This window comes from Zingiber officinale, chromosome 4A, assembly GCF_018446385.1.
Source record: "Zingiber officinale cultivar Zhangliang chromosome 4A, Zo_v1.1, whole genome shotgun sequence".
NCBI lineage: Eukaryota > Viridiplantae > Streptophyta > Magnoliopsida > Zingiberales > Zingiberaceae > Zingiber > Zingiber officinale.
Genome location: NC_055992.1, coordinates 96,974,195 through 96,999,931, shown reverse-complemented (window position 1 = coordinate 96,999,931; position 25,737 = coordinate 96,974,195). Strand labels below are relative to the sequence as shown.

The 25,737-nt window shown below is 38.5% G+C and overlaps 5 protein-coding genes and 2 non-coding genes across 7 annotated transcripts; all 7 read right to left on the bottom strand.

Annotated features, from left to right (window-relative positions):
* Nucleotides 1-911: 911 nt before the first annotated feature.
* Nucleotides 912-1,685, bottom strand: LOC121972526. Its single transcript, XM_042524183.1, has one exon. It carries the CDS (start codon nt 1,683-1,685, stop codon nt 912-914), a length of 774 nt encoding a protein of 257 aa, XP_042380117.1.
* A 1,082-nt stretch (nt 1,686-2,767) lies between these two features.
* On the bottom strand, nt 2,768-3,352 carry LOC121972525 (glutathione S-transferase T3-like). Its single transcript, XM_042524182.1, has one exon. It carries the CDS (start codon nt 3,350-3,352, stop codon nt 2,768-2,770), a length of 585 nt encoding a protein of 194 aa, XP_042380116.1.
* A 2,084-nt stretch (nt 3,353-5,436) lies between these two features.
* Nucleotides 5,437-5,509, bottom strand: TRNAA-CGC. Its single transcript has one exon. It is a non-coding gene; the product is annotated as a tRNA-Ala (tRNA).
* Nucleotides 5,510-5,572: 63 nt separating this feature from the next.
* On the bottom strand, nt 5,573-5,645 carry TRNAA-CGC. Its single transcript has one exon. It is a non-coding gene; the product is annotated as a tRNA-Ala (tRNA).
* A 749-nt stretch (nt 5,646-6,394) lies between these two features.
* LOC121970267 (UDP-sulfoquinovose synthase, chloroplastic-like) lies at nt 6,395-9,446 on the bottom strand. The gene is made up of 3 exons (XM_042520863.1): nt 9,264-9,446; nt 7,063-8,161; nt 6,395-6,985 (listed from the first exon to the last, which is right to left on the bottom strand). The coding sequence occupies exons 2-3, from the start codon at nt 8,104-8,106 to the stop codon at nt 6,581-6,583; spliced, it is 1,449 nt and encodes a 482-aa protein (XP_042376797.1). The 5' UTR covers nt 8,107-8,161; nt 9,264-9,446; the 3' UTR covers nt 6,395-6,580.
* A 555-nt stretch (nt 9,447-10,001) lies between these two features.
* On the bottom strand, nt 10,002-10,721 carry LOC121972524 (zinc finger protein ZAT2-like). The gene has a single exon (XM_042524181.1). It carries the CDS (start codon nt 10,719-10,721, stop codon nt 10,002-10,004), a length of 720 nt encoding a protein of 239 aa, XP_042380115.1.
* Nucleotides 10,722-11,089: 368 nt separating this feature from the next.
* LOC121970266 (endo-1,3;1,4-beta-D-glucanase-like) lies at nt 11,090-19,489 on the bottom strand. The gene is made up of 7 exons (XM_042520862.1): nt 19,261-19,489; nt 18,894-18,915; nt 18,000-18,123; nt 12,298-12,388; nt 12,126-12,215; nt 11,874-11,974; nt 11,090-11,475 (listed from the first exon to the last, which is right to left on the bottom strand). Exons 1-7 carry the CDS (start codon nt 19,409-19,411, stop codon nt 11,335-11,337), a joined length of 720 nt encoding a protein of 239 aa, XP_042376796.1. The 5' UTR covers nt 19,412-19,489; the 3' UTR covers nt 11,090-11,334.
* Between the last annotated feature and the right edge of the window lie 6,248 nt (nt 19,490-25,737).

Below are 25,737 nucleotides of genomic sequence, written 5' to 3'. Positions count from 1 at the left end.
ATGGTTTTGGGCCGAAGACCATCATCATCTTGCTGAGTAGCCCACTTGCTTGGGAGTAACCTCCGAGAGCTCTATGTTGAGGCTAAATCTTAATACTATCAATCATAAGAGTATCTATGATCCATCTTTATTATAACATCCATTATCTCATCAAAAAATATAAGATCCACTATCGTATACTCGTTATAACAACATCTTTTTTTCATCCACATCCCTTTTAACGTTAATACTTATTATTCATGGGTTTCACCGTCCACTCACTAATCTTAAAATTATATCATATTAAATGAATATATTTTAAATATGCTTTAAAATATTTAAATTATTATTATTATTTTTAATAATAATCTTACATTTTAAAATATAATTTTATTATTTTTCAAATTTTAAATATATTTATTAAATAAAATAGATGTTAGTGAGAAAATGAAATTACAATGTTAGGAAAACGAAATTATAAAGTTGAGAAAATAAAATTACAACTGAACACCTAAAATTATAAAATTGGGAAATTACAACTGAGCGGCTAAAATTACAAAGTTGAGAAAACAAAATTTATTTTAAATTACCATGTAATTATGAAATTGAAATACAATAATAACTTAAATAAACCATACTATTATGTCATTAAAAATAATATATGAAATATTAAATCACAAATTGTTGTTGTATTACCTCCAGATATGCTCAATTAAGTCGGCGCGAATTTGGTAATGAACTTGAGTGTCACGTAGCTCAAAATTTGTTCGAAGATAATCCTGAAATCCTCGGTTTGAGCCATGGATAGGTTGTGCGGGTTCGTCACCTTCTTCGTTGTACCAATTTGTCACGTGACCTCCCTCATCCTCAATAATCATATTATGCAAAATAATGCATGCTAACATGATTTGTTTTAACTTTTTCATATGCCACTACCGAGTTGGACCTCTAACAATCGCCCATCGAGATTGGAGCACCCCAAATGTCCGTTCAACATCTTTTCTTGTAGGCTCATGTCTTTCCTTAAACAACTTCCTCTTGGGATCCTCTGGGCAAGGAAAAGCCTTAACAAAAGTAGTCCACTCGGGATATATTCCATCTGTTAGATAATAGCCCTTCGTATATGCAGTGTCGTTCACCGTGAAATTAATCTCCGGCATATTTCCTTGCAAGACGTTGTTGAATATGGGAGATTCACATAACACGTTAATATCGTTACGTGAACCAACGACTCCAAAAAATGCATGCCATATCCACAAGTCATGAGACGCGACCGCTTCAAGTACGATTGTTGGTGACCCATGTCCCTTTGTAAATTGACCTTTCCAAGCAACTGAACAATTTTTCCATTTACAGTGCATACAATCAAGGCTACCTAACATGCCAGGAAAGTCATGTCTCTCATCATGCATTTGAAGAAGACGTTGAACATCATCAGCATTTGGTCTTCTCAAGTACCTATCACCAAATATTTCAACAGCGTATTCGCAGAACTTAAAAAGACACCTGATGGCAGTTGATTCACCCATACGTAGGTACTCATCAAGATGATTGGCGGGGACTCCGTAAGCCAATTGACGAATCGTAGTGGTGCATTTTTGTAGTGGTGACAATCCTTTTCTTCGTACAACATCGTCCCTTTGTTGAAAAAATGCTGAATGACTCTCTAATGCATTCACTATGCGGAGGAATAACTCTCTTCGCATTCGAAATCATCTTTGAAATATTTTATCGTGATACACCAGAGTTATAGAGAAATAATCATTGACGAGTCTCTCATGCCCCGCTTCACGATTTCTTTGGACGAACCTTCTTCTGTGCGTGCCCCTCCTCTGATATGCTTCCATAAGTTATTGTTGTTGTTGAAGAACCAATAACATCAATTCTTCACCCGGATCATAAGCTTGCTCATCGATTTCAACATGGACTTCGTCTTCGCTTGTCGAGCTGGAACTTGAGCTAGAGCTGCCTGTAGAATGAGACATTTTTGGAGGAAACATGTTTTAGTATATGTGTTTGAGAAATGGTATGATGGCCTATATATATTGTTTTTCTCATGCAACGGCTAGTTTGCAATGACTAGTATGCAACGTCGCGTTGCAATGGCCAATTTGCAACGGTAAGTTTGTAACGCCTAGTTTGCAATGACTAATTTCCAACGGCTAGATGTAACAACTATTTTCCAACGGCTAGTTGTAACAGCTAGTTTCCAACGGCTTGTTTATAACGACTATTTTACAAAATTATAATAATTAAAAATCACATTAATCAAAATGAGAAATACAATAATTAAAAATTACAATAACTCGAAAATATAATAATACTAGAAAATGAACGTTAAGTAAACAATTTAGATATTCCATCTTGACTTAATATCCTTGCATAGGCATTCATGTATGACAAGATGCTCCTTTGTCATCTGCGAGGTGTCTTTGTTCAATATTTCGTACTCCTTTAACTTCAAGCGACGATTTTTAGCTTCAGATTTGGACAATGCAACTTTTGCCTTAATCTCCTCTACTTCGAGTTGTTTTTGTTTCAAATCGACTTTGGACTTCTTCACGCTTGTGTACTCAGTGAACTTTGTGATAATATTGTTGTAGTTTATTGTCAAATCCTCCATGATCGATTTTACTTTGTCTTTTCCCTTTCTTTTTGTTGTCTTTTGCCCCATTGGATGAGTATCTTCATAATCCAGGTCTATACTCACATCTTGGTTGGAGGAGGTGTTGCTTGCTCCCGATTCTGAGGTCCTCGTCTTCTTTGTGGCCACAAAGTGATCAGCGGACTATGGAGTAAACATTGGATGATCTTTGACAATTCTCCACACATGTTCGAGATTGAATGCAACACCATTGTTTTCAGATAGATATTTTTCGAATGCAAACCTCAATATATCTTCATCACTGTGACCACTTCGATATGAACTATAAATACTATTGTAATTTGCGTTGAATCGATATACCTTCTTTTGAATTGTATTGTGCCAATGTGACCGTGTAACATTTGCACTTCTGGTGTTTGAACCTAGGGGAAGATTCTTATTGTAGTAGCTTGCAACCCATCCCCAAAAAGCATCCACCTTTTGATCATTGTCGATTATTGGATCATCACTGATAGTGACAAAACTTCTCACTAAGACCTCGTCTTCAACCTTTGTCCAACTTGAATGCTTTCTTGTACCCTCAGCATTTGAAACTGCCTTTTCTAAATTGACCACCTTAATTGGGGATTCACGGTGGGAAAGTTGAGTCTCCGGGACAAAAGTCGGAGTTGCAGGTTCATTCGACATCGAAGGAGTGAAAGGCATACCAGTTGTGTGCGGGGTACCATATCTATGAACAACTGACAATGTGAAATACGGATGACTCATGTTTTGCCAATATTCGGCTGGAAGCGGTTGATATGGACCTCGAGGGCATAATTCAGATGATTCATAGAATTTTCAAAACCTTAGAAATTTTGAAGATTTTGTGGAGGAAACCACATATTGGGAAATGGATGTGGGTATTGATAATTTGGTGGAATTTGTGGATTTTGGGAAGATGAATATTTTTGCGAGTTGTTTGTAGAATTCAAGAAATTTATAAAAAATACCCTATTATTTTCATCCATTTCGGATAGAAAATAAGATGGTAGGAACTTGAAAAAAATAGATGGGCAGAGAATTTAGAGAGTAGAATTGAAAGAGTAGTGAGTTGGAATGAAAATATGTATGCATATGGATGGTTATTTATAGATGAAATTTCGAACTAGCCGTTAAAAAATAACCGTTAAATAACTAGTCGTTATTTAATTTTTTAATTTAAAAATTTACATTTAAAAAAGCTTGAACGCCATGAACGCTTCACTGAACGCTTGAACGCATTTATTTAAATAACTAACCGTTATTTAAAAAAATAAAAATAAGTCGTTATTTAAAAAAAAAAAAGAAGTTTACACATGGGGTGGGCCCGCCCTGGCCCACCCCATGAACGCTTGAACGCGTTCAAAAGCTTGAACGCGTTCAAGCGCTTTAACGCCGCGTTGGCATCTGCCACGTGGCGTTAAATGAACAGTCGCGTTATAACGCGACATTAACACCGCGTTGCAGATGCTCTTAGAGAAAGTGATATCAGTTGACAAACAAACAAAATATGTGGTACTACCAATGGTTGTAGCCACGGGCTGATGATAAAGATCGTTGATTAATGGATGTATCTCAAAAGTGGGATCATCCACGTAGCTGATCTCGATCTGGTGTTGTAACCAACGTGGATCTCCTTCAGCTGAATTTAATTTTATAAATTTTCATGTAGTAGGTGATGACATAATTTTTTTATACACTTAGAGTATTCATATTAGTTACTATCTATAAAAATTTTATCTTAAATTTTAAATAAGATAGTTAAAATTTTTTTACATTAACTATCCTATCTATTCTCTAAATTTTACATTTATGAATAGTACTTCTCTAAATTTAGGGAATGAATTCTATTCCCTATATATTATAGAGGAAAGAGAATAAATAGTAAAGTTGATATATGATATAGTGAAAAATGAATATCCAAATTTAATAAAGTAATTTTTTTATCCTAAATTATGCATTTTAGATAAGGAAACTAATATGGATGCTCTTACAATGACTACTTCTTCCTATCTTGAGCTCCTTACTTTCCCATTTTGTCTCTTCACTAATTTCATTGTCAGAGTAGCCGACAACGTAATGTCGACCCCTAAGTGACATTTATTGATTTTCAGGTCTCGTCTCAAGGAGGATATCATGCCACCACTAATAAAAGAAAGTAGGAAATAAAGAAGGGATCCGAACAGGTGAAAAGAGATACAACCGGATGGTAAATTGTGAAGTCTTCATCATTTTAGGATACCCTAACATATTGGAAAGGAATAAATCATGAACACTTATTCAACTTTAATCGAATAATCTTCCTAGATAGGGAGCAGGGTATAATACTAGGTAGTATTAGATTATTATTATTATTTATTTTTTTCTCAATAAATTTAAAAATAAAAAAACTTTTGTAAAAAATAGATATAGAAAAATCATTGTTATGAATACATTTTAATTTTTACACGAGTGGTTCCATCTTTGTAAAAAAACACAATAAAAAAATGGTTGGGATAAGTGGAAAAAACATATGCAGCAAACAGTAATGGGAAATTTAATAGAAGATTGGAGTGCAGATGCGGAGAATCGAACTCCGTGCCTCTCTCATGCAAAACAAATGTTCTACCATGTAAGCTAAATCCTCACATGTAAAATTTGTAATTAAATATATATATATAAATTATGTTTAATTTAAAAATTAAAATTGGAGATGCGGGGAATCGAACCCCGTGCCTCTCGCATGCGAAGCGAGCGCTCTACCATATGACTATATGAACTTCATCCCCTGACGATTGTATTTTTATATATATCTATATATAAATTATATTATATAATTTAAAAATTAAAATTGGAGATGCGGGGAATCGAACCCCGTGCCTCTCGCATGCGAAGCGAGCGCTCTACCATATGAGCTACATCCCCTGACGTTTGTATTTTTATATATATATATATATAAATTATATTATATAATTTAAAAATTAAAATTGGAGATGCGGGGAATCGAACCCCGTGCCTCTCGCATGCGAAGCGAGCGCTCTACCATATGAGCTACATCCCCTGACGATTGTATTTTTAAATATATATCTATATATAAATTATATAATTTAAAAATTAAAATTGGAGATGCGGTGAATCGAACCCCGCTCTACCATATGAGCTACCTGACACTTGTATAAAAAGTTTATATCTCTATGTATAAATCATATTATTTAATTGATAAATTCAAGCTACATCCCTGACTTTTATATGTAAAATTTATATTTATATATATATGTATAAATTATGTTATTTAATTTATAAATTAAAGTTGGAGATGTGGGTTAATGAACCCCGGGCCTCTCACATGTGTGGTCTATCATATGAGTGTCACCCCCAGAGAGTTTGTATAATCTTTCATGTGTTTATTATTGATATATTGTTTATAACTACTATGTTCCAAATCTTGATATACTTTGATGAAGTCCCCTCGGGAAGGTCTAGTGGTTAACGCGTATTACCATCATGAGATCTGATATTTGAATTTCGGTATAGCCCAGACAATGCCTCTCTTTTATGTCGGTTACTATTCCAAAAATTAATTGTCACTCATAATTTACTTCCTCTATATTAATCTTGGAACGAATTGATAGAGACACTTGGATAAGCCTAGTCGCCTTTTGTAATTGATATGCCTTGGTGCAACAGAATGCAAAGACTTTTATTTCTGTGTTGTTGTATAATTCAATCAAATTCTCTTTGATTCAACAAACAAATTATCAGGTGTCTTTGCAAGTTATCAAATTTCTTGATTCAATTTGCAATGTCCAGTGTCGAACAAGCACTATTTATTTTGGGAAGAATAATGCTAAGCCATAAGACAACTAGGAGAAACAATTACAACAAGCCTACAAACAGATCGATCTTGTGGTTAGTTTTTCCCAGAAGCAAGGATGATGTCACACAGCAATACAGATTCTGTGTTGATATTACATTAGATTTCTTTAGCCAACTCAACTATCTTGATGTAACTGACTGTGGTTTCACTCCAATCTTCTTCCATGAAACAGTGGGCATTATCTGAGTTGTGTCGACTCGATCCTTATATTTAATGGCAAAATTTAGCAATGAATCCAAAAGTGAATCAGAAAGCAAGTGCGGCTGGAGGCCTAGCTCAATCAGCTTAGTGTGCTTGGCATTGTAGTAGTGTTCTTCTGCCTCCACCCGAGGGTTTGGCACATTCATTGTCTGCACATCCAGTCCCAGCTCCTTTCCCACAGTTGTGACCAACTTGGCAAGATCGTTGACCGAGAATTGCTCAGTGAACTGGTTAAACACTCGGAATTCACCTTGCTTGGCTGGATTTGCAATCGCCAATTCAACACACTGTACTGTGTCCCTGATATCCAGATATCCTCGTGTCTGCAAAGTGATATTCAAATGGGAGTTACACAAGAAAAAATTGTATATGACTTACAATGATAGAATTGTCATTTGACCTGACCACCCTTGCCATATACAGTAAGAGGGTGTCCCACTGCGGCTTGTACACAAAACCGATTCAGTGCTGTCCCGAACACCCCATCATAATCGAATCTGTTGTATAGCTCTTCGTGCATCTCAGTTTCATCCGTTCGAACTCCATAAACAACGCCTTGGTTCAAATCTGTAGCCTGGATCCCCCAAGCCTTGCAAGTAAAAGCTATATTATGAGAATCATGCACCTTGCTTAGATGGTAAAAGGAGCTGGCTTGCTTGGGATAAGGTAATGTGTCAGTTCTTCCATTGTGAGTTATGGTAATAAAACCTTCCTCAATATCGATATTAGGAGTTCCATATTCTCCCATTGTCCCAAGCTTTACTAGGTGACACTCCGGGCTAAATTCCTTGATAGCAAAGAGAACATTAAGAGTTCCAATCACATTGTTATGTTGTGTATACACAGCTCTGGACCGGTCAATCATAGAATAAGGTGCAGATCTTTGCTCACCAAAATGAACAACAGATTCAGGTTCAAAAGCTTTAAAAGCTTCAGCAAGGAACTCAAACTCACATATATCACCAATATAGAGTTGGATGTTTTTGCCTGTGATTGATTTCCAACGTTGAATACGATTCTGGATGGAAGATATCGGTGTAAGGGAGTCAATACCAAGCTGGTGATCAAATAGGCGACGGACAAGATTATCAACTATAGCAACCTCATAACCTTTATTTGAGAGGTGCAGGGCAGTTGCCCAACCACAATAACCATCTCCACCAATAATCATAACCTTTTTGGATTTGGAGAATGGATCACTTTGAAGGGACCCAGACAACAAACTTTTCTCAACTTCTTGGTTCATGGGGGCAGCAGTAGCTCGTACAATTGATAGATTTTGTTGCCTAACTTTACGGGACCTAAGGATCTTTCTTGAGCAACTGTCAATTTGGAATGGAAGAGAGTAGCGGCAGATTGCAGAACATGAACCAGTACTTCTAACAAAGGTTTTGGTTACTGGGAAAGAATTCATGTTGCAGTGGGCTATGGCAAAATGAGCCATGGAAACTCTGTAGCTTCCTTTTTTCACGGGAAGCAGATTATTTTAATCAGAAAACCTGCAAATACAAGTTCAATTTCTATACAAAGATTAAAAAAGATGATCATGCACAACACTTTGTTGTGAGACAACAAATAACTAGGGATAGAATACATGGCTTAAAGAAATCAACGTAAGTTTCATACTCCATAATTTGGAAGGGATAACATACATTGATGGAGAAATAACAATCACAAATACAAAAGCATGCAGACTGTTTTCTGAGTTCATTTAATTAATATGGAAACATATACTATGAATTTAGAACACTGAAACAAACTAACTTCCTACCTACCATTAGATACAACATCATGAAATGAAAAACAAAGGTATGCTACCTATTTCAGCTCTCTTTTAAGAAGCGACACTTGAAGGGTGAATTTGATATAAAGACACAGAAAATCCAAAACTGTTTTGGGAGAAAACATTTAGTATTATTTAGGATACCTATTACATGGGTAATTATATCAGAATGCTGACACAAAGAAGGCGGAAGAGATTGCAGCTTATCTATTTATACGAATAAATAAGCACTGCTAATATGTTACAGCAATAATATTTAAGTAGAGTAACCACGAAATGTATTGTTTGGATCCTTAACAAACTCAAAGAAAATGCATCCCAAAAAAAGTGGGAAAACAAAATGCCACATGAATTAATTTTTAAAAATCTATCAACTATAGAAGATTAACCACAACATACTGTCTCAAGCTAAAGTCACCAAAATTTCAGGCACCAACTCCTGCTGCTAGGACACAGTTTCATATTCTAGTGTCTACAGAATCAGCAAGTAACTATCTATTAATCAAGATTTTGTAAATTGTTTTGGTGAACAATAAAATCTTTCAAAGATCGATGCTTACTCGATCCTTTAAAAAAACTCTCCCATCAAATAACTAAGCACACAAACTCTCCTCTTTCTCACAGTATACCCACAAATTCGCAGCTTAGCTCAGGTAAAGAGAAAGGCTTTCACGACACAAAATAGAGGGAAAAGAAGACCATGAGTCGAGGGAAATCTTAATGCAGCTTCTCGTCAAAATGGAGTCAAACTTACCGTTCTACTCATACTCAATCAAACAAAAAGGTAAAGAGCAAAAATAAAAGAGCAAAGATCTGACCTTTTTCTCTGGAGGGAACAGATAACAGTCCGCCGTGATCTAAGTTTCGTTTAAACCGACAAACAGGGATCTGTGATAGAAGAGAAGCGAGTAGGCTAGAGATTTCGAAGCCTGGAACGTGAAGGTACGGAGATCTGGGTAGGGTTGTGCGGAATGGGTGAAATCAGATATGCAGGAGGATATTCTTCGAATATCATCAAAAACATCGATATCATAACAACGTTACGTTCTAAATCGGACAAGCCGGTACGTTATAACGATGTTATCTCGGACAGATAAATTCTGCCCCTTCTGTAACAGTCTCTACTGACCTCTCATTGCTGTTTGTACAAGAGAGTGCAGGTTCAGGTCTGCTCCAGCCTCTTTTCTTCGATACCTCAGGAACACCAGCCCTGTGGAATTCATCTGATGAACTGTTTGATATGCTCATTGTTTTGCTCGTTTGTCGCAGCGATTCTTATGCTGCATTTTCATTTTCATTTTCATTTTCATTCATTAAGACTGTGCTCTATGGATGGGTTGCCAGTCGATATGCTCTTTTCCATTTTGTTGTTGCATGAAATTTCAGACGAGACGATCCTTTTGCGCAACAATTCATACTTAAATACAGTGAATGAATAGGAATGTTTGAATAGATTCAATAGAACCAACCTTCGAAATGAATGCTAAAGACACTCAAGTCGAATCTGAAAGGTTACTGAGTAAATTAAGAAGAGGGGGCCAGGAGAGGAGAGGCGTTTAGATGCCTAATCTCAGGTTCAAGACGGCGTTCGGGCTTCGGTCGTCGGTGCTTTCGGGCGGCGGCGGCGGCGGCGGCAAGTTGAGATCGAGTATGTAGCTCCTCGTAGAGGAACAGTCCTGCGCAGTTTCCTCTAGTTCTTGGTAATCCTTCTCCCGGTGATTCCTCTTGTGCCCGCCAACTGCTTGATCGGAGGAGAAGCCTTTGGAGCAGACGTTGTTCCGATTCCAACTGCTTCCCAATGCATCCATGGCAGAAAGGGGAGTGGCGTCTCTGGGAGTGCCGCGGGAGAGCAAGAGGAGGACTGAGGCGACCTCGTGCTCCTCGGCAGTGAAGCACTGGTCGTGTGGGGGCGGGCGGCGGAGGTGGAGCGGTGGGTTGATGCCGCGCCACTGCCGCTCTGGGTGGCAGCGCATGTGGCCGAACAGGGCCTTACAGGACGAGAAGCGCTTGCCGCACTCGGTGCATGGCGGGGTGGCAGTGGCGGAGGAGGAGGTGAGCTCTGGCTTTCTTCGTGGCGCCTTGGACCTCGGCGGCAAGGTGCTGGCGGCGAAAGAGCTGGCGGAGGAATGGTGGAAACGCGAGAACCCATGGGGGATCTTGTAGCGAGGCAGAGTTATGTGGCTGCTCCGAGCAAAGGAAAGTGAAGGAGGAGGAGGAGGACGCGGCGGCGGGGGGCGGCTGAAGGTGGAGGAAGAGGACACTGATGCGAAAGCCATGGATTCAGAAAAGTGGAAAGCATGGGAGAGGATGTCACTTTGAACCGCAGGTAGTTTGGGCGGTTACTGATCATCCAAAACTTATGATGAGATTCGTTGGCTGGTTATTTTCAGGTTCTTTTATGTTTATAAAAATTGCATAAATATTAATTTATATTAAATTAAATAAACTACGTGATGAATTAAAAATCTTTTTTCTTTTCTTTTTTAATTCTTTATTTTTTTATTTATCCTAGTATCTATATAGTAAAATTGCAAACCCAATTCAATGCCTATTATTTGGAAGCAGCGTGGCTGCGAACTGATCACCGGCAGCAGGCGACAAGGTGCGCGCCCGCGAGCTTCTTGTCTACTGAGGACAACAATAGTAATCTCATAACAGCATCACTATTCACTACTACTGCAGCTCCAACACAAGGAAAGCTTACAACACCTACGATCCATGCCACAGGAAATCCAAACTACACAGCTCCAACACAAGGAAAGCTTACAACACCTACGATCCATGCCACAGGAAATCCAAACTACAAATTTTCACACTAAGCAGTCATTTTGTAGCATCAATACAATAAATGTGTTTCATAAGTGCTTCCAATGAGATGATAAGGAACATTTACTTGAGATACTTGTGAAACCAATCCATTAAATCCTTGTGAGCTTCTTCAGCTTTTGCGACTGCTGCTTCATTGTTGGTGTCATACCGAACAGTCCATCCATGAGCAGCACCAGGAAAAATCTTCACGAAACTGTCCACCTGAGAACAATACCATGAAATAGTGAAACAAGTAATTGTTGTCTAACCAGTTCATCGCATGTAAAGTTTAGATCTCCAAATTAAAGGTACTAGTTTATAATATATAGCTACTTTCAATTCAAATTCACTTCTACTTGATTCTTTTAACTTAGAGAGTGGGGGAAGCAGAGTAAATCCGGAGCACAACTTAGACACATTCAGAAATTAACCTCTAATATTCATCCCATTTGGAATTCCACGAGACCCAGTATTGAGTGAAAGGGAACATGCTTCATAGAAGGGGATGTATTGAGTGAAAGGGAATATGTTTCAGATAAAGGGATATTCGTCCCATTTGGGAAGTGCAAATTTGATCTCCAAAGTGGACTATTGAAACACTTCTAGTAAAGGAGACATACCTCAGTTTTTGTGGATAGGATTTCCTCAAATTGCTTTACTAGTTCAGCTGGAGTTATGCTGTCAGTCTCAGCTGCTAGTATTGACGTGGGGCGTTTTATCTCTGGAGGCAATTTCAGTGATAATTTCCATTACAATATTAGTTGCAAGTAAAATTCATATAAAGTGCAGCAGATGATGCAGATGACACTTCAGTCACTCTTACAAGTTGCAAATTGACTAACTAGTACTATTGCGAGCAGCAGATTAGTTACCAGTTATATCATCTAGTTTAACCATTGATGGGTGTAGCATTACCACGGCCTTGACATAATCAGTCTTTGCGAGTTCAGTGACCACTTTACCTGATAAGTGATAAGATATCCGAAAAAAGTTGAACTGAGGATTTGTAGCATTTAAGGAAATAAGTAGAGGTAAAGAACTTACCACCCCAGCAAAATCCAGCAGCCCCAATTGCCTCTATGCCTTTACTTTTCAAATATTCAATTACAGATGTTGCATCTTCAAAACCTTTGTCCTATACGACTTAAAAGTTGATTATAGCTACATTAAAGATAAGCTATCTAATTAAGATAGTAGACATGAAACCAAAAAGCTAGCGCACAGAAATACTGACAAATGTTCAAAAATAAAAAAAATATAGTAGACACAGAATCAAAAAGCTATCGTACAGAAAATAATAATAAATGTTCAAGAAATTTGAATATTTTAACCTAAAGTGCTTAAGAGAATGACAACGAAACTTACATCCTTAGCAAAGGCAAGAAAAAAAATGCTATCAAATGGAGAGGCCATGATAAGTGTGTTAAGAGAAATTAATCATCCAAATTTTTAACTCAAGCAATAAAGATGAAAGTTGCTTCCACATAATATGCACATATGATGGACTATCAAACTCTTGAATCAGATAAGAATTTCACCATGTAACAAATACAGACCAATAGTCAGCAAATTTCTTCGTATAATGACAAAATACAAGATTCATAGTATTAACTCCGCCTGCATCGGAACCTGCTAGTACAGGAATCGAAGGGACACAATCTAATATCGTTTAGATATAATATTTTATATTCAACTAGCTGTTAATCTCCACTGTGTATAAATAGGTTTCCTTTGTAGTGAATATGTGTAACCTTTCTGGAATAAGAAAGAGTTTTTTGCTAAACATGCTTTAACATGGTATCAGAGCAGAGCAGCTGCTCAACTCTCTAATCTGCTGTCCCTCTTCTCCCGTGCATGGCTGGGGCTTCTATCACAACCGAACAACTCTTTGAGCTGTTCAAAGCTATAACCAGGGATTCTCATACAGAATCATCTTCCTCCTCAATTCCTCTTCACTATAGGATTCTGCCAACTGAAACCGGAGAAATACAGCTTACCACCCAGCTGCTCAACTCTACTAATTATTCTGCCTGGTCTCGACAGGTCCAGCGAGCACTTTCTATTCGAGACAAAGAAGCTTATATTACTGGCGAACTTTCGGCACCTGAAAATGCTGATCCTCACTACAAATTATGGCACAAATGCAACAATCTGGTCGTCACCTGGTTGCTTCGGTGCATTGAACCAAATATTGCTGCATCCATCCCTGATAGTGCCACAGCTTACGAAATTTGGACAACACTGCAACAACGGTTTACAAAACCAGATGACACTCTGGTAGCTCATCTTCAACGAGAACTTGGCTCACTCACACAAGGATCTCTGTCCGTAGATGAACTTTTTGTGAAATACAATGCGCTACTCCAAGAATATAGCATCTTCCGACCAGTTCCCCAATGTTCTTGTGGAAAGTGTGATAACTCTTGCTTCAAACCGTTCAGAGAGCAAAGAGACAAAGATAACCTATTCATGTTTCTTAATGCTCTCAACTCAGAGTTCAACATCACCAGGTCACAAATGATGAATCAAAAACCGCTTCCATCCCTAGATGAAGCTTATCACTCGGCATACCAGGAGGAACAGAGGCTTAAACAACCAGTATTGCCGCTTCCGGTTGAAGTGTCTGCCCTCCTTGCTCACAAATCTGAAGCTTCTCACCCCAATAATGGTGCTCCTACCAAATACTGCACCTACTGCCATCGCAAAAATCACAACATTGAGCAATGCTACCTCCTCGTCGGTCTTCCACCTAACTACAATAAAAAGAAAGGAAAAGGAAAGTTTAATACTTCAAAACCTTCCTATGCTCACAGTGTCATTGCAACTGCAGGCACTACCTCTGGTGGCAATGATGATGAGATTCTTTCATTATCACGAGGGCAGTTGAAGCAACTAATGCAAAATGGACAGAACTCATCTACAGTTGCGACGACTACGTCAGCCATTCCCAATCCTGAGAAAACACAAAACTTCGCTGGTAACTCTTCTTTCTTAGAATCACATACACACAAAGCACATTTAATTCCAAAAGATACTTGGATAGTTGACTCAGGAGCCAGTGAACATATGTGCTCAAATTTTTCTTTATTTTCCTCTACAAAAACTGTCACAGCTCGTGTCCAATTTCCTGATGGTAGTGGAGCACCTGTGACTCACATTGGACAAGTTACCCTTGGTCCTAATTTAATACTCAACGATGTTTTATATATACCAAGTTTTACAGTAAATCTGATTTCGGTTCATAAACTGCTTGTTAGAAACTTGATTCAACCATGTTTCTTCCCTAATGCTTGTTTCCTTCAGGGATTAACTTCCAGAATGATGATTGGGAAGGCTGAGCAAAAACATAGTCTATACCTTCTGCAGCAACCACTCATCAAAAATTTTGCTTTCAATTTACAATATGTATCTAAAACTCTCATGCCTAATTCTGTTTGCTTTGATTTATGGCATTTCCGATTAGGCCACACATCTCATCGCATTATTCCTTACATTTCTAAATTTTATCCACAAATTCATAGTTATCCAAATAATATTTGTTTGACTTGCCCCAAGGCAAAACAAAAAAGGTTACCCTTTACCGAACATGTCGACGCACGACCTTTGTTTGATCTAGTTCATATAGACACATGGGGTCCATGCCACGCTCCTACTATAGGAGGACAGCGGTTCTTCCTCACCATCGTAGAAGATCATTCACGAGCCGTTTGGACATACCTTATGCATCAAAAATCTGAAGCACCAAAAATACTGCAATCTTTTATCAACATGGTCCCTGTTAAATTCCATAAGCAGATTAAAGTCATTCGATCTGATCAAGCAAAGGAATTCAACTTCTTTAACTATGACCAACAAGGAATTGAGCATCAAAAATCTTGCGTGGAGACACCAGAACAGAATGGAGTTGTGGAAAGGCGTCACCAACATCTTCTCAATATGGCTCGCGCACTTTTATTTCAGTCCAATCTACCAAAGAAATTTTGGGGCTATGCCGTACTCACAGCAACACACCTAATCAATCGTATACCTGTTCAGCGACTCCATTTCGTAACTCCATATGAGAAGCTCACTGGAAAAAATGCCAAAATATGACTACTTGCGGGTCTCTGGATGTCTGTGCTTCGCCTCAACACTGAAACGCAATCGCACGAAATTGGATGAACGAGCCCGACGTTGCATCTTCATTGGATATCCAGCCGGAATGAAAGGATACACTATCTATGATCTTGAAACTGAAGAGATTTTTGTCTCCCGAAACGTCGTATTTCACGAAGATGTTTTTCCCTTTGCTTCAGACTACATTTCTCGTCTAAATGCCCCGCCTCCTGAAAGGGGGCTTCCAGAAATCAACAACCCCAATGAGTCCATTAAGGAATTTCTACCTACAATTGATAAGCCTGAAACTACCAAGACAAGTCTAGCCCAACCAGAAATTCCCTCTCAAGCTATGGACAGTGAGCAGACTGAAGAGCAATCTGCAACAACTAAGAGTCATGATAACCAAGAACTTACTCCCGAGACAATAACAGAAGATGTCAGAGACCTTAGACCTCGATCTCAGTGGATTCGGCAAGTACCCAAGTATCTGAGCATCTATCAGCACGATATATCTGATCCACAAGCTAATCATAGCATGGCTTATCCCATTCAAAGATACCTGAGCTCCATCCGATTAAGCCCTTCCTATGCAGCTTTTACCTCTGTTCTTTCCACAACTATGGAGCCACAGTCATATGAGGAAGCAACACAACATGCTGAATGGATATCAGCAATGGAAGCTGAGTTAGCTGCGCTCGACGCCAACCAAACTTGGAAAGTAGTTTCGGTGCCAAAATCAATACACACGATTGGCTGCAAGTGGATCTTTAAGGTAAAAATGAATGCCGATGGAACTATAGAGCGACATAAGGCACGCCTCGTTGCTAAGGGCTATAGCCAAATCAAGCACTTCGATTACAAAGAAACTTTCAGCCCCGTAATCAAGCATACGACAGTTCGACTATTTTTTGCACTTGCTGCGTCACAGTCATGGTTTCTCCGGCAACTTGACGTCAATAATGCCTTCCTCAATGGAGAGCTTACGAAGACCATTTTTATGGATTTACCACCTGGCTATCCATCTACAGTCCCGCACTCTAGTCAGGAGAAACCGGCTTGCCAACTCACCAAGGCATTATACGGCCTCAAGCAAGCCTCTCGACAATGGAACACAAAATTCTCAGAGATCCTTTTTCGATACGGCTTCCAGAAGAGCTCTGCTGACCATTCCCTTTTCACATATACTAACGGTGATCTATTCATTGCTCTTTTAGTAAACGTCGACGACATTATGCTCGGCAGTACTTCTGAAACAGCGCTGGAACACCTAGTTGGATATCTTAAAGGAGAATTCAAACTCAAAGACCTAGGTGTCCCTCACTACTTCCTTGGTCTAGAGATAGCCCGATCAAAGAAAGGGATTATCTTATGCCAACGGAAGTATACATTAGACCTTCTTCATGAGTATGGTTTGCTGGGTGCAAAACCGTCTCGGACACCACTCCAGAGCAATGATCATCTTCATCATTCAGATTCAGAGAAGATTGATCCTACCATATATCGGAAATTAGTAGGTAAGCTCATCTATTTAACATTTACCCGTCCTAATTTGTGTTATACCGTGCAGGTTCTGTCTCAGTACATGAGTCAACCTACCATCGAGCATTTTAAAGCAGCACTCCGAGTATTACGGTACTTAAAGGGATCCCCTGGGTGTGGCGTTTTCTACTCTAGCACCTCACCTCGCACGTTAAAGGTCTATAGTGACAGTGACTGGGCAAAGTGTCAAGATACTCGACGTTCTGTTTCGGGATACTGTGTGTTTCTGGGCAATAGTATTATTAGCTGGAAAGCAAAGAAGCAAAATTCTGTGGCTAGGAGCTCAACTGAGGCTGAATATCGAGCCATGTCCACAGCGACATGCGAAGTTCTTTGGATTCTCAATCTACTACGATCCTTCCATATCCCACATAATGCTCATGTCCCACTACTATGTGATAATAAGTCCGCCATTCAAATAGCCGTCAATCCAATACAGCATGAACGGACAAAACACTTCGACATAGATTGGCATTTTGTGCGTGAACAAGTTGAACGTCAGAAAATCCAAGTTTTATATGTTAGCTCTCAATGTCAATTGGCGGACATTCTCACAAAAGGTTTAGATGCCAACCAACATGAATGGATTATGGTCAAGATGAGTATGATTAACATCCATTCTCCTCTTGAGGGGGCATGACAAAATACAAGATTCATAGTATTAACTCCGCCTGCATCGGAACCTGCTAGTACAGGAATCGAAGGGACACAATCTAATATCGTTTAGATATAATATTTTATATTCAACTAGCTGTTAATCTCCACTGTGTATAAATAGGTTTCCTTTGTAGTGAATATGTGTAACCTTTCTGGAATAAGAAAGAGTTTTTTGCTAAACTTGCTTTAACATATAATAAATCATATAGCCATCTTGTTAGTAATCAGACCAACCAAGGTGTTTCTAAATAGAATATGTGCATTTATCCAATAACCATATATCTTCTATTATGTAATCACTATTGTTTAAGCCTATGAACTCCAAACACACAAAAATGGAAATATGTTGTACACTAAATATACAATGGAGAGATTGTCATGGATCCCATCTCACTTGTAAAAGAAAAGTTACAGATCTTTTTTTTTTTTTGCCAAAAGGAGTAACAACATACCGTCCCATGATTTTCCAACCACATCATTATAGATTTCTCAGGATTTGGTGCATAGGGATCCCCATAGAAAAAGTCAGGAACTACCACAAAGAATCCAGCAGCTGCAACTTTATCAGCTAGTTTCCTTCAATCAGAAGTAGATGTATGTCAACTTGAACAAACTAAATTTGCAAAGTTTAGAGCATTGACAATAATGTGGAACCTTTTATTCATGAACAGAGCAGCAAATCATCATCAATAATTAACGACGAACAAGAAAATGATGTTGGTCAACAAACAATGCCAATTCTAGACAAGTTAATTCCTGCTAAATCATCATCTACACTAATGCTAAATCACCTATCAGGCAACAACATTTCCAAGTGGTGGACTTGTCGACGTGCAACATTCAAGTCCATAGAGACAAGTTCACATTTTGGATCATCCTGATTGAGTAATGAGTAGGCTCTATAGAGTACAGAAATCTTTATGGATTGAATGAATTAGAAAGCTGTTGCGATGATAATGGTCCATGTTGGCAGAGAATTCAGAGACAGGTCAAGATGGACTGATAATGTTGCAGGCGTAAAAATGCTCCTTTTAGAAAAAGTATATTTATGATGCTAAGGTACAACTATAAATTTAAACACTAAATGAAACAAAATCTCTTCCATTTTTTTCATCTTCACCACAAAAGGTTCCCTAAGTGATATTGGATGTGCCCATTTAGGAAGGAGCTATAAGGTTAACCCTCTACAAAAAGTGTCATTACATGGATTTGAACTCGAACACATTGGCAAAAAGTGCAAAAATCTTCAGGATCTAACTCGCTTCTATTAGAGAAAGCAATTGTTAGTAACAAAATCCTCTTTAACTGTTATTAGCTTGCTGGTAACATAAATTTCTGCTACATACCTCAAGTTCGGTGCTTCATACCCTGCAAAAAGATGAAATTTTTCAGGGAAGGCATTCTAATACAAGACAAACGTAGTGAAAACATTATAGCAACGAAGCTCATATAAGGCATACGTATGTACAAATGAGGTCACCTCCTCTCAATGATCCGTTTACCTACCTATCAGTCTACCACGTTATAAATTAGTTCACATTAGGGGTTGTAACGAAATGTCGTGCTTACAATATAGGGTAGAGACTATGAGTTGACCTCCTAATCTTCTACATGTTGGAGTCTTAATTAACACATGAGAATATGCCAGATTCAACAAAAAAAAAGCTTTCCTAAAAACGAGAAGACGAGAGAGAGAAAGGGGCGAAGACATACCGTAGACATCGGAGACCAGAACGACGGCGGCCTTGCTATTGGAAGAGCCGGCAGTGTAAGCCTTGAGGCCGCCGATGCTCTCCACGACGGATCCTTGGCCAGAGGCAGAGCTCAACGTCGGGGGGTTCTCGCAGCACTGTGCGCCTGCCATGGCCGATCCAGAGGAGAATTGGGAGGGAATGCTAGTGGTGATTGGTGAGTGTCGCCCAATCCTAAGGAGCACTCATATCCTGGATCGGAATTCGGAATCGGATTATCCAAAGCCAAAAGGATTCGTTGCTTTTGTATTTACATAGCAAATCGTGCAATTCTTGTAATCGCCGTCAATCGATAAATACAAGGCGGATGAAATGGGAGAAGAGAGATCTCAATCTTCCAAACTCGCAGTTGGGTCATTTTTGTTTTTTTTTTTTTGTTTTTGCAAATGACGCACCTTATTTGCCATAATAAAAATAAATTGGAAAAAGGATAAAAATAAAAAACAGTCCTTTTTCTGTTATTGTCAAAAGATATCTAATTTTAAAAAACTAATAAAAGAAGTCTTTTTTTTTTATTTTAAAATTTTTTTATTTTAAGTTGCTAAGGGTATCTTCAACTGTGGAAATAAAATTTTAAAAAAATCATACACATCTCTCACGATAAAAAAAATCCGAATCCTACACTTTTTACCATTCCATTATTTTTAATTATTTTAATAAAAATTAGAATTAAAAAAAATATAGAGCAATGAGAAAGACATTTAGAGAGCCGCTCCTAAAAAAATAAAAATAAATATATAAATATATAAAGAAGCTTCCTCCCACTAATTATGAGAAGAAGCTTCTCTACCATTGTCACATTAGCAAAGGAGCTTTCTCCGAACCTCTCACAAGGTCACATCAAAATTAAAAAAAATCCTTAAAATCAAAATCTCTTAATAAGACTTGTGTTTTGCACTTTCTTACCATTCCTTTATTTTTAATATTTTTAAAAATAAAAGTTAAAAAATTTATTTTAGTTTTCAAAAAACAGGAGAGAGAGCAAGGAGCTACTCCCGAAATAACGTGCTGCTCCCCATGAAAAGTAGAGGAACTCCCGCCTAGTATGGGAGGTAGCTTACCACGCATGTTGCATGTTGCATGTTGCATGTTGCATGTTGCATGTTATTCACGCAATATAACTAATACGACCTGTACTCGAAAGTAATATATAGTTAATAATAAAGGTGATGTAATAGTTAAAGTTAAAAGTGATATGATAATTAAAATCATGATGAAATGATGATTAAAGTCAGAGTATATGTATTTAGATGAACTACATCTTAGAACCAAGCCCCAAGTATAAACTCGAGTAGACCTAAATCCGGCCTAAGCTATGAAGCGTAGCTCCTCATATCATATGGGCTATTTTATAGGCATAACTCCTAACATAATCCCGGACGGACAAAGTGTTGGATATATGCAAATGGAAAAAAGGTGGGAGAGAAAATAAGCTTTCCATTGTAAATGAGACTTTAGTCCCACATCGAAAATTCCAAGGTATATTAGTTTGTTTATGATTCACATGCATTGATGATGTAAATGGTGGCAAAAGACAAATGCGCTCGCTTCCAGTTCTCCCGCCAACCCGTCCCAAGGCCAATACGGAGGAGGTAACATAAAAGCCTCTAAAGTTGTAAGATTTTCCATCATCGGGCGAATATGCATTGATGATGTAAATAAATACATGGGGAGAGACTCTTTCTCACGCGTGGATGCGTAGGGGATGTAAATTCAGGACTCGGATTGCACTGAACCATATTGACTCAGGTGCGAGCACGACCTGTACGCGCCGAATGCTGGATCAGTGGAGGCAAAATTTGTCCAAGTGGAACCATCAATATTTTACCACATGATTCTTTTTGCTGCTCAAGAAGGTAACAGAAGTATTAACCATTGTTAATGACGATTTCATAACCTCCCGGATAGTAATGGTCAGACATTGATGGTTATCGACTATCATTAATCTCTGGGTATTGAATGACTATTAGTCGAGACCATGGTCTTGAGCAACACACACATAAAAGAAGCATAAGCTCTTCACCTACATTCCCTAGGGGTGTAATCGAGCTGAACCAAGCCGAACTCTTAAATGTTTGAGTTTGACTCATTTATAATCGAGCCGAGCTCGAGCTTTATTTAACGAATATAGTCATGGCTCACGAGCTTATTCGAGCTTTTATCGAACCTAAACGAGCTTAATAAATATAAATTATAAATTTAAATATTGATTAAAAATTAAATTATATATTTAGAGAAAATTAAAATATTCTTATTAAAATTTATAATTTTATTCTAATAAATAAATTTAATATATTTACCTATATGTTGCATAAGTAGAGTGTAAAATCTATAAATTTAATATCAAAACTATTATTTTTTTATTTAAAAGTTGATTCATGAGCTTAACGAACATGTTCACGAGCTAACGAGCCGAATATTGTGAAGCTTGAGCTTGGTTTGTTTATCTTAACGAGCCTCATTAAATTAGCTCAAATGAGTTTTTATTGAATCGAGTTTTGAATAGCTCATGAGCGGCTTGGTTCATTTACACCCCTAATGTTCCCCTCTTCCTCTGTCGAGCAATTCTTACTCAGCGAATTGCCCGTGATAGTAGTTGGGTACCACTCAGTTCGCAGTGACCACTTATGCTTGGTGGGAATCACAGTTAGTCGTTGTATCCTGGGAAATAGATGACCCAAGAAAAACCTCGAAGCATAGTCGGAGATGGGGTGAATCTGTTTCAAGGAAATGCGACCCTTGCATGCCTCAGTTTATTCACCTGCTCAGATTCTTTGCCCGCTCTGCCCGTTCTGTCGCTCAGGCTACACTGCTCTCCCCGGTCAGCTGATCTGCCTGGTCGGTCTCTCGTCCTGCTCAGCTAGTGTGCTTTACCCACTCGGTTGCACGCCCGCTCGATCGCTCGTTCGCTCAGCTGCTCATTGGCTCTGCCGTTGGCTCGCTCGACCGCTCGCTCGCTCGCTCGGCCGCTCGCTCGCTCGGCCGCTCGCTCGCTCGGCCGCTCGCTCGCTCGACCGCTCGCTCGTTTGACCGCTCGCTCGCTTGACCGCTCGCTCGCTCGGTCGCTCGCTTGACCGCTCGGTCGCTCGGTCGCTCGCTTGCTTGACTGCTCGCTCGCTCGGCCTCTCGCTAGCTCGGCCACTTGCTCGTTTGGCTGCTCACTCGCTTAGCTTCTTTGTCCGCTTGGCTGCACGCTTGCTCGGTCGCTCGCCCGCTCTGCTGCTCTGCTGCTCTGCCTAATTAACCACTTGGTTGCTCTGCTCGCTTGACAACTCGGCCGCACATTCACTTGACCTCTCGAGCTGCTCAGCTTCTTAGCCCGCTCGGTTGCACCACCCGATCGGCTGCTCTACTTGATCGGATCTGCTGCTCTGCTCGTTCGACTGATATATCCGATCGATCGCTCTACCCGGTCGGATTCCCTGTTTGATCTGCGAACCATTCGTACTGACCACTTGGTCACTCTGTTATTTGGCTACTCAGCCTTACATCCCAATCTGCCTGCTCGACTGATCTACCACTCGGTCGGCTATGCCTTGTTGGTTAGTCCTAGGAAAACGTACCGGTTCCACTGTACAAAAATTTTTATACAAGTGTCGAACCTTTCCTTAAATAACCTATTGTGTTCTTTAGAAGTTAAATTAGGAATCGCAGACGGAACTTAACATCATTGATTCCAAGTTTAACTTATCTATTCTTAATGGTTTAGATTTGAATCGCAAGCGAAACTTAACACTATTTATTCAAATCCAACCATGTTATTAATTCCATTAAATATTAATTTCCAAAATTGACTTCCAGGACTACATGGCGAGTCACATGACCTTCTTGGATATGGGAGTAACCACCGCCGCCTAGTCAAAGCCTTTTAAGGAAAGCTAATATTTAATTTCCTTAAATAACTCTACGTTAACAAAAAAGAACAATCGAATCACAAATTCGAAAAAGAAGAAAACATAAACTCGAAAAATAAATTCGATAAATTAGATTTAATTGTCTCTTGTATTTAGAATTCTTACAAAGAAAATAACTAGTATGATGCGGAAGAAAACTACTAGTTATACCTTCTTTTTGTAAGCTAATGACCTCAAGATCTTCTGCCATATTCCTCGCCTTGCCTTGGACGTCGTGTGGGTGACGATCCTCCAAGATGAACACCACCCAAAAGCTTCTTCCTCTTCTTCTAAAATCCGGTCACCACCACCATCAAGGAGAAGAGAGCAAAAGGGAAAAGAGAAGGGAGAGGACCGAACACACCAAGAGGGTCTCCAAGCAAAAGAATAAGAGTTGTATCTCATGAAGCCCCCTCACCCCTTCTTTTATATTACTTGCCCAAGGCAAATAAGGAAAAACTTTTTACAAAAAATAAAATCATTCTCTAGTTTTTCCTTTTTCCTTTTTATTTTTCCTTTTCTTTCCTCTTGATTGAATCAATCACCAACATTAATTTTTATGATGATTTTTTTATTTTTAATTATGGCCGGCCCCTTGCTTGGGCACTAAGCAAGGTGGCCGACCACCTCATCAAGGAAAAAGGAAATATATTTTTTAAAATTTTACAAGAAAAAAAATCCTCTTATAAAATTTACAAGCTCTTTTTCCTAAAGTAGGAGTTAAAATAGGAAAGTTCTAAAAATTAAAACCATGTTTTAAAATTTAAAACTTTTCTTATAAAATTTCCTTTGTTAACATGATGATAGAAATTTTAATTTTAAAACTTATCTTTTTTTTTTTTTCTTAAACCATGAGGATGGTTAAAAAAGGAAAATTTTAAAACTTTTAAAACTTTCTATTAAAACATGTAACCAAATTCAAATAAGGAAAGTTTTTAAAATTAAAATCTCTCTTTTAAAACTTATAGTTTTCTACAAAGAGAAGATTTTAAAAATTCAAAAACAACCCTCCTTGTTTGAATATTGTGGCCGACCCCTTCATGCTTGGTCACCAAGCAAAGGGCCGACTCCTATAGAAGAGGATGTGGCCGGCCCTTGCTTGGTCACCAAGCATTGGACCTGCCCACTTCTTAGACACCAAGAAGAACCTTACATTTGGATGGACTTGAGGCTATAATGAAGCTACGATAGGGACTTAGAGGAGAAATTGGTTTTGACCTTTCGATAAGCTTGAGTATCCCATGCTCGCCCCAAACATACAACTCAAGTTCATCGATAATAACTCATTCCACTAGAGAGTTATTACCGCACTACCGCACCAATCCCAAATTACATTATGGGCTCCTTCTTATTATGAGTGTGTTAGTCTCCCTGTGTTTAAGATTATAAATGCCCACTAATTAAGTAAGTTACTGACAACTCACTTAATTAATATCTAGCTCCAAGAGTAGTACCACTCAACTTCATTGTCATGTCGGACTAAGTCCACCTGCAGGGTTTAACATGACAATCCTTATGAGCTCCTCTTGGGAACATTCTCAACCTAGATAACTAGGACACATATTCCTTCTATAATCAATAACACACATTATAAGTAATATCATTTCCCAACTTATCGGGCATATTGATTTATCGAGCTAAACCTCACCCTTTGATAAGTCAAAGAAATAAATATTAAATATATGTGCTTGTTATTATATTAGGATTAAGAGCACACACTTCCATAATAACTAATATCTAGTTCTTTTACTAAGTCAGTACAAAAAGAACTTACCTAAATGATCCTACTTAATACACTTAAAGTGTATCAGTGTAATTTATTAGTCAAGATAAACTAATACTTAATTACACTATGACTATTCTGATGGTTTGTTCCTTTCCATCTTAGTCGTGAGCAACTGTTTATAATTTATATAGAACCGACAACATGATCTTCTGAGTGTGACACCACACTCCATGTTATCTACTATATAAATTAATTGAACAATTACATTTAACAAATAAATGCAGATATTGACTAATGTGATTCTTTTATTTCAAAAATAAATGGTTACAAAGCTAGACTTTTAGTATATACTCCAACAATCTCCCACTTATACTAAAAGACTAAGCTGCCATATTTGTTGCCATACATCTGATTCCCATCCCCTCCACATGCCGATCAAAAGCTTTCGCCGGAAGGGCCTTAGTGAAAGGATCTGCCAGGTTATCTGCTGATGCAATCTTGGCGACGACAACTTCTCCTCGCTTGACGATGTCTCGTATCAAGTGGTACTTGCGCTTTATATGTTTAATTGTTTTATGGGCTCGTGGTTCCTTTGAGTTTGCAATTGCACCGCTATTATCACAATAAATTGTGATAATCTTGGGCAAACCAGGAATCACATCTAAGTCCATTAGAAAGTTCCTGAGCCATACAGCTTCTTTGGTTGCCTCAGAGGCTGCCACATACTCAGCTTTCATAGTTGATTTTGAGACGTATTTCTGCTTAACACTCCTCCATGCAATGACTCCACCTCCTAAAGTAAACACATAGCCTGACGTAG